At 40.8% G+C, this 8,730-nt stretch overlaps 1 protein-coding gene across 1 annotated transcript in view; it reads left to right on the top strand.

Annotated features, from left to right (window-relative positions):
• Positions 1-6,171: 6,171 nt before the first annotated feature.
• LOC142850334 (zinc-regulated GTPase metalloprotein activator 1) overlaps positions 6,172-8,730 on the top strand; it is a 50,235-nt gene continuing 47,676 nt past the window's right edge. Inside the window, exon 1 of the mRNA XM_075973746.1 lies at positions 6,172-6,400. Within this exon, the coding sequence (XP_075829861.1) occupies positions 6,265-6,400 (136 nt within the window). The 5' untranslated portion in view covers positions 6,172-6,264. The remainder of the gene's footprint in view (positions 6,401-8,730) is intronic.

Below are 8,730 nucleotides of genomic sequence, written 5' to 3'. Positions count from 1 at the left end.
CCCCTACTCCTGAGGCTCAGGCGACATCATGGAAGAGGGGATGGAAAGATTGTAAGAACCATGGGACCAGGATGTCTGCTGTGAGAAGGGGTCTTCTAGATATGATGACAAGGATGCTGTACTCTCTTCCTGCACAAGATATGCATGGTGACCACACCAGTAGACATGGATGGGGAAAAGCTTCATAAGACAATGGCCACACACACACACACACACACTCCCAATAGTAATTATAGAAGAAGAGCTTGTGAATTTGAGAGAGGGTGGGAAGATGCTGGAGGAGTTGGAGAGGGAGAGGGAAGGCTTGAGATGATGTAAACGCAGTATCCCAATATAGAAAATTCTCAAAAGTTATTTTTTTTAAGTAAATAAGGGAAGTCAAGTCATAAAGAGTCCTTAATTCAGGAGTTTTCTATTCTTTGTACCACAAAAAACAATACGGTTACCAGGTAGCAGAGTAAGAAGGCTGGAAGTTGCTAATTTGAAGGAAGTTCCCTAAAGAAAGGTGATGTAATGAGGTGGAGAGAAGGAAGCGACTTGAAAAATCTATCTTGCTTCGAATTTGGAGCTGGACCACACTGAGGCGCAAGGACTGGAAGGAAATGTTAAATTAAAGGGAAGTAAACTAATCTAAGGAAAAATTCATTCATCTCTCCAGTAATATTTTGGTGACTGCTGTGTTCTGAATACATCCCCTCAATTTGTTTGTTGAAGTCTAAGCACCAAGGTGATAGAATTAAGAGGCGAAGGCTGGCTGGGCAGTGGTGTTGCATGCCTTCAAACCCAGCACTCGAGGCAGAGGCAGAGGCAGAGGCAGAGGCAGAGGCAGAGGCAGAGGCAGAGGCAGAGGCAGAGGCAGAGGCAGAGGCAGAGGCAGAGGCAGGCAGATCTCTACAAGAGCTAGTTCCAAAGCTACAGAGAAACCCTATCTCAAAAAAAAAACAAAACAAAAACAAACAAACAAACAACCAAAAAGGTGAAGGCTTTAGGGGTAAGTGACAAGGTTTGTCCTCACGGAGGGGATTGATGATCTCATAAAACAAAATATGGAAGGGAGCTTTTGATTGTTTGCCAGTCGAGGAAATAGTGCATGGCTCCTCTGGAGGGCACAGTAAACTAGGCCTTCAGCAGACAACAAACCTGTTCATGCCTTGTTCTTGGACTTCATGGTCTCTAACTGTGTGAAGTAAATTTCTCCTACAAGTTTGCCTAATCTGTGTTCTGTTTTAATAGCCTGGAGGAACTAAGACAATGGGGAACTTAAACAGAGGGAGTTGGAGGAATCCGAAGACTGGGGTCTCTAAGTCAGGTAGCACACACAGTATTTGTTAAGTAAGGATCAGGGACAGGAGCATGAGGAAGAAAGGTGGAGAGGCTTCATTCATTTCTATGTTTTTGAAATTTACGTGGAAGAAGTAGTGAGCAAGCACCTGCGTGTTTGGAGTAAACTTCCTTAAAACTGTAAATATTAGAAAGTAAGATTTGAAGCCACAAATGATAGCTTCAAATTTCTATTGCTACGCTATTGCTTAAACTAGCTCCCTAAACTGTTACAACATTAACGATTTCACTTTCTTTTTTTTGTGTTGCTCAAGGTAGCTCCTTGCTTGGGGCTCTATCTTAGAGACAATAGTGCAACACCACTCCATCTAGTCTATCGGCAGGCTTTCATTAATGTTTTGTTTTGCCTTTGAATTTGTAGGGAACTGGATTTTTGTTGTTGTTGTTTTGTTTGTTGGTTGGTTTTTCGAGACAGGGTTTCTCTATGTAGTTTTGGAGCCTGTCTTGGAACTCACTTTGTAAATCACGCTGGCCTAGAAATCACAGAGATTCACCTGCCTTCGCCTCCCTTGCTAGTGCTTAGATTAAAGGCATGCATCATCACACCCGGTTGGAAGCTGCCTTTTTAAGTGACTGGCATGTAAGATAAGCGTTATTCAGTCGCTGCAAGATTTAAAAAGTTCAAAAGTATTACCAGTAGCCGTTGAAAGTCATACCTTCTAAAATATGGAAATATGCATATTTCATCTGCCAGCCAATCTCCTAGTGAGGAGATATTTTTCCCAGCCAATTGCAATATCTAGTGAGGAGATATTTTTTCTTTAGAGTGGTTGAATATTTTAACACAAGATTATCAAGTACAGAATACCAATAGTCAGCCTTAACTAAAGCAATCACAAGAATAGCTGCCATTATTCTGAGGTCTTTCAGATATGTTCCTAACATGTTCATGTGCACTCAAAAATGTATTAAAACAAACTGGTAAACATTAACTATCTATAAAAATACTTTGTCTATTTATTTGCTAAATAAGAAGAAGTGGGCTGATTGTGAAACTCTCCGTTTCCTTTTCTCTAAGCCAGTAGCTATTGCTGGCCATGAGTGTGCCCATGCAGGAAGTTGCAAAACAGAGAGAAAAAAGAAAGGCGAGATGGCACTATTTTTCCTTTGGTTTAGACATTGCCCCCAATGCTTACCTTTGCTCCTGGCGACAGATGTAACTATTCAAGGGAGGAAAATGGGGCAATGGGATTGACAGGGAATATGCCCTAGGACTTTGGTAAAGCAGGGTGACTGTCACAGAGCTGAGCTGCTAGAATCTAGGCTCCCTGGGAGCTTCTCTGCTTTGCTCCTCACTAGTAGGGATCCTATTGTGACAAGATCACATACTATCCAACTTAGATCTCTCATCAGCCAGGCAGGAATAATATAATAATTTACATTACTTCTGAGCTCCTGTTCCTCTTCTGTCCCTCTTCTGGATGTTGCATGGACTGCTGAGAAAGAGTTTGTTGAAATGCTGAGAGATTTATAACTCAAATTTAAGACAGTGAGCTCTTGTCACTGAACTTTATTTAGCACAGTGCAAGAAAATATTACATCATATTAGATCAGGAATTGATAAACCATAGCCTCCCTTGTTTTTGTGTAGACTACAAGTGATGTCGTGCATATTTTAAATAAACTGAAATTTAAATTTTAAAGGTTGTAGAAATCTGTCTTCTCACTTATTATACTTACACATTGCCCCTGTGTTTGCTTTTGGGTCTGTTAAGTCTAAAGTGTTTACTACCTGTTGGTTTTATTTTGTTGTTTTTAAAGCTTGCAGATCCCTGGGTTGGCCGAGCATGGAATTTCTGGCCAGACACTGAGCCACAGAATTGTCTCTTACTGTTTGTACGACCTTGAGCATATTCATTTACTAAGTTGAGTTTCCCATCTATGAAGTGGGCATACAAGTAGTGTTTACCATAGAGTTAAGTCTATTTAATATGCTTAATAAAATATTCATTAGACAGTAAGGACACTACACATTGTAATTATTGTTGTTATTGTTGCTTTACCATAAATTTATTGAGATGAAATAAAAATAACAAAGCTAAGTGTTGATAGAATTTTAAGATAAATAAAACCTGTGATACATTCTACCATATTATTTGCAGGAATTGCTTTTACTTACTTTAAAGGACATTTTAAATTAAACAATGACAACAAAGATTCATTGAAAAATGGTAAATCTTCTGTTGTAATTGAAGTGATAAAGTCAGATCTAGCTACCTAAAACTGAGACTCTGAGTCTTAAGATTTGATAGATTAAAACATAGCTTTTTAGAAATTTGCTTGCTGAATTCTGCTCAGTTACTAAAGTGAGAAAAGAAAATAGATTCGTAGATTAAATGGATAATTATTTTATTAGAGGGGAATATGCAAAAAAGACTAAAGGAACAATTTTACCAAGTTGTAAGCTTTCTGTTTGTACCCGAGGTCAGAACTTTAAACTGGTAAAGTCACCAATTCTCTGTGAAACACAAAACAAACAACTTCCCAAAATTTGAGCACATAATGGTGCTTAACTAAAAAAATAGTTAAGAGATAAAATTGATTAATTAATGTGTGCAATGAAATGGTTTTCAGTGAATCCAGAGTTGTTCTACCATAATGATGATCAAGTTCAGAACATTTTTATTAGTATAGAAATCTATGGTACCCATCAGAAATGAAAAAAAACCCAGTCCTTAGCAACCACTAGCCTGTTTTCTGTCTCTCTCAATTTGCCTATTGTGGACATACTATATAAATGAACTTACACAATGTGAGGTCTCTGTCGATGGCTTTATTTTTAGCATGTTTTTGAGATTTGTTCACCTGGTAGCAGGCCACCAATACTTTGTACCTGGTTGTTGCCAATTAATTTTCCCCGTGGATATACCACTTTGTCTATCAGTTGGTGGGTGTTTGAGGTACATTGAACACCCAATGTGTATAACTCTTGCACCAGCCTTTTCTTTTGGACCACCAACCAGCTCCCAAATCATGACACTGAGACTTATTATTAGTTTTGGATGCTTGGCCTAACTTAGACCTGCTTTTTATCTAGTTCTTTTAACTTAACCTGTTTCTCTTTATCTACCTTTTGCCTTGGGGCTTTTTACCTTTTCTTACTTTCTCACTGTCTCTATGTCTGGCTTGCTGATGGCTGGCTGGTTGGCTGCCTTCTGGCCTCAGGCATCTCTGTAGAGCGAATCTAATTGGTCTTAATGATAAACTGTCTGGCCTCTATGGTTAACTAGTGGCTAGCTTCACCCTCTGATCTTCAGGGCAAACTTTATTTGTCAGAGCACAAACAAAATACCACTACATGTCTCCCTCTTGTTCTTCTGTCTCTTCTCTTGAGCCTAGATTCCTCCTTCTATTTATTTTGTCTGCCTGCCAGCCCTGCCTATGCTTTCTCCTGCCTAGCTATTGGCTGTTCAGCTTTTTATTAGACCAATCAGGTACCTCAGGCAGACAAGGTAAAACAAATGTAACACGCCTTTTCATAATTAAACCAATACAGCATAAACAAAAGTAACACACCTTTACACAGTTAAAGTAATACTCTACTCAGCAGCCTAAACAAATGTAACACATCTTTGCCTAGTTAAAATAGGATTCTATAACAAACTCTTTTTACTCTGAGTAAAGCCTCATTTTGACACAGCATTGCTTCTGGCCTGAAGTGTCCTCCTAAGGCCAGTATGAAATCTGGCCAAAACACATGCTCAGTATTGTTCATAAACCAACAAAATGCAACTGTGATCACATTGGGCTATTATTTTGTATTTAATTGGTAAAGGATTAATGTCTGCTAATACTGGCACTAGATCAATACAATCTCTTACATTGTTGGGAAAATGTATGAATGTCTCAATATAAAACAAAACAGCAACACCTGAAAACAATTGACAGGAAATTCAGTAGTGGAGCTGGAAATACAACAACCCCCAAGAGACTATCTACATTGTATGGCACTCTTTTTATAAAGTTGAAAAACAAGCAAAATTGAACCACATATTTATGTACATGTGTATAAGGACAAAACAAATACGAAAAGGGATATTCAGCAATTGCAAGCAAATTCATGATTTAGTTATCAAATTCATGATTCTAGATTGGAATAGAAGAGGTGCGATTTAATGTTTTTTGGGTTAGGGATGCTGTCAAAGAGTCCATAATAAACAAATACAAAGGACTGTTCTCCATGGATTAATAAGAATATTATGAACCAGAAATAAAATAGTGAACTTAATTTAACTGATGTCTAAGTAAATAACAAGAACAAAAAGTAAACAAAACTAATGTTATTCCATCGTAAAAGATCAGATAGCAATAATATGTAATTACAATTGTAAAAAGTTTCGCTAGTTATCCTTCCGATAGAAAAGTTACAATTCATAGCACAATTGTAATATTACATACATAATCATTTGCTTGCGAATAAAAAAATAGACTTATTGAGAGTAAAAAGATGTCAACTTGAGAAAGTCTGTCCTGTGGGAACTGCTTTGGTGAAGCCGCTCCAAGTCCTAACCTGTCTAGCCTCAGCCTTAGCAACAACAGACCATAGCTAGCTGCGGGAGCCCTCAACAGCTCGGAGGAAAGAGAACTCCTAGCGTCCTGACGGCACATTGCAGCTTGGCTCAGCCTCAGAGGACACGCCCCTAAAGCCTGCCTCACATCCGGGGGTGTGTCCCGCCCTTTGTGGGCGTGTCCAACTCGTGTGTGGGCGTGTCAACCTCTGCTTAGGGGCGTGCCTTCCAGGGAAGGCGTGTCTAGTTCTCGTAGGGGCGTGGCTAGAGGGCGGGCTGGTTACTGAGAGTCAGGCTACGCGTCGCGTTGCGGTGACGAGATCAGCTCCGCGCCGACGGAATCCCGTCGCAGCAGGGCGACTGGGGCAGATTTTTCGCTGAGGGGCGGTGTGCCGCCAGTGGCGTGTTACCGGCTATGGAAACTGTGGAGGCGGAAGAGGAGTACGCGGAGGATTGTCCTGAATTGGTCCCCATTGAGACCAACAACCAAGAAGCGGGAAATCTTGACTTCATCATTAAGATTCCAGTCACAATTATCACCGGGTATTTAGGTAATTAACGGCCGCTCCGAAAAGGCCCTGAACTGTGCTCTCGGAGGGGGGTCTGCCATGTCTCCTCAGGCACCCGGACCTCCTGTCCGGGGACGAATGTCTTCGAGTTAGGGCTGGGTCTCTTTCTCCTCGCGTTTTTCAAAGGTGGTTTTTAAACCCAGACTCACCTTATTGTCCTTGTGGCGGCGTCTTCTCTGTCTTCTCCTTGTGAAGCTCCTTCACCTCAATTTAGAATGAAAATAATCAATTTAGAATAAAAAATAATAAAATCACAAAAGTCGCCTGAGTTTGTTTTCTCATCCGAGAAAAACAACAACAAAACCCAACCGTGTATTGTTATTAAAAGATGCCCCGATCAAGAAAAGAAATGGAAGAAAAAAATAAGATGCCCTGTATGTAAAATGCCTCACACCTTGCTTAGCTCAGGCAATTGCACTTCACATGACCCAAACTCTTCCAGCCATTAGTGGGAAGTTTTTACTGCCGTAAACTGCCGCCACCCTCCTTTCGAGGGTTGCTTGCAAATCCTTGTAGGACATCGCCTTAGAATAAGATCTTTGCCTTGAAGTCTTTTTTAAGCTGGGGTGTTGGGGGTACACAGGGGTTACCCGAAAACACAGATTTGTTAACATGGTGCAGATTTCTGAAAGACAGTTTCTGTGCCTATTTTTTGTTGAAAACGTTTACAAATAGCCCTTTAAAATAGTGCAGGTAACAGGGCCACAATAAGTAAGTGACCGAAAATGCGAATCAACTGCTGCAGGGCACAAGCTGGGACTTGGCACACCTTACAGATGACTAAGAAATCACTGGTGCCGCCCGCCACCAGTTGCTTTTCCCCTTATCCAGTTAGGCCAAGTATATTCAAGATTTTACTTGGGCATAATTTTTATAAGGGAATAATGTTTTGGATTCTGAGGCTGCTTCATCGAAATCGAGCAAATTCCTCGTTAAAAGAGCATACTTCAGACTTGCCCCTTGGCCTTTCTGCCCTTTGTTTAATGCTAGGTGAAAGGAGCAATGCAGGCAAAGGTCTGAAGCTTGGGTCAGGACTAACCCCAGCAACCTCCTTGGTGCTGGCTCCTTGTGCCTCCTTTGCCACTGTTTTCTTTTTCTTTTTTCTTTTTATTTTCGAGACAGGGTTTCTCCGTTGCTTTTGGTTCCTTTCCTGGAACCAGCTCTTCTAGACCAGGCTGGCCTCCAACTCACAGAGATCCGCCTGCCTCTACCTCCCGAGTGCTGGGATTAAAGGCGTGTACCACCACCGCCTGGCTTTTGCCACTGTTTTCTTTTTGAAAACTTGGGAACACTATTGTGCTGGCCTCCTACGTTTCCTTCTTAGTTTCCCACCGATTGCTCCAGCTTCCACCCTTTCGTTTCATTTCTGTATAGTTTGTTTTGATGTCCTACAGACAGCTCCAGACTTCACATATCCAGCACTCCATATGCGAGTATCTCTTCAAACCCTGCTCCTGAGATTCCCAGTCACCTGCCGCACTGACATTATCTCCTAACTACAGTAGTCCCCAGTCTCCCTGCTCCTTAGGATAGCCATGTGCTGATCCTAGCCATACTGATCTCACAAAGTGTTGGCTTGATTGTGTCACACCCTTTAGTGGCTCCACTTGGATGAAAGTTCAGGTTCCTAAGGAGGAGTTCGAGAACCTCTGATCTGCTTCTTGCCTACCTCCCTCGTCTGTCAGATGGCCCAACATACTGAACTCATCTTACTTTCTAAAGCAGTGGTTCTCAACCTTCCTAATGCTGCATCCTTTTGCTACAGTTCATCATGTTGCGGTGACCCCCAAATAAAATTATCTTCATTGCTGTTTCACAGCTGTAATTTTGGTACTGTTATGAATCATATTGTAAATATCTGTGAAATGCAGAATGGTCTTAGGCAACCCCCTGTGGAAGGCTGACTCTCAGGCTGAGAACTGCTGTGTTAAAGGTTCTCCTTGGAATATTTCTTCCTGTAACTGCTCTGGCTAAATAGCCCTCTTAGGTCCTCTGGAGTATTTCGTATGTCTCCTGTTGAATGATAAACTTGCAACAAAATAGCTTCCTAATTCATATCTAAGTTTTCCACCCTGCCCCACTTAACATTTTTAAGATCCATGAATCTTAAATTTGGTGCACAGTGGATACTTTGAATGAATGTCAATTATATCTTGATTTTTTTTTCTTCATAGCATGGTTAATTATTAAGCTCTAATAATTCTTTGGAGGAAATATCTTACATTCATAGGTTTCTACTTTGTTATGTTCATGGCCTCTTGTTTTAAGAATTTCCTCATTGTTCTGTGTTCTTAAACCTGGCTCTCCTTACA

This window comes from Microtus pennsylvanicus, chromosome 5 (genome assembly GCF_037038515.1).
Source record: "Microtus pennsylvanicus isolate mMicPen1 chromosome 5, mMicPen1.hap1, whole genome shotgun sequence".
Lineage (NCBI taxonomy): Eukaryota > Metazoa > Chordata > Mammalia > Rodentia > Cricetidae > Microtus > Microtus pennsylvanicus.
This window is presented reverse-complemented; position numbering and strand designations above follow the sequence as displayed.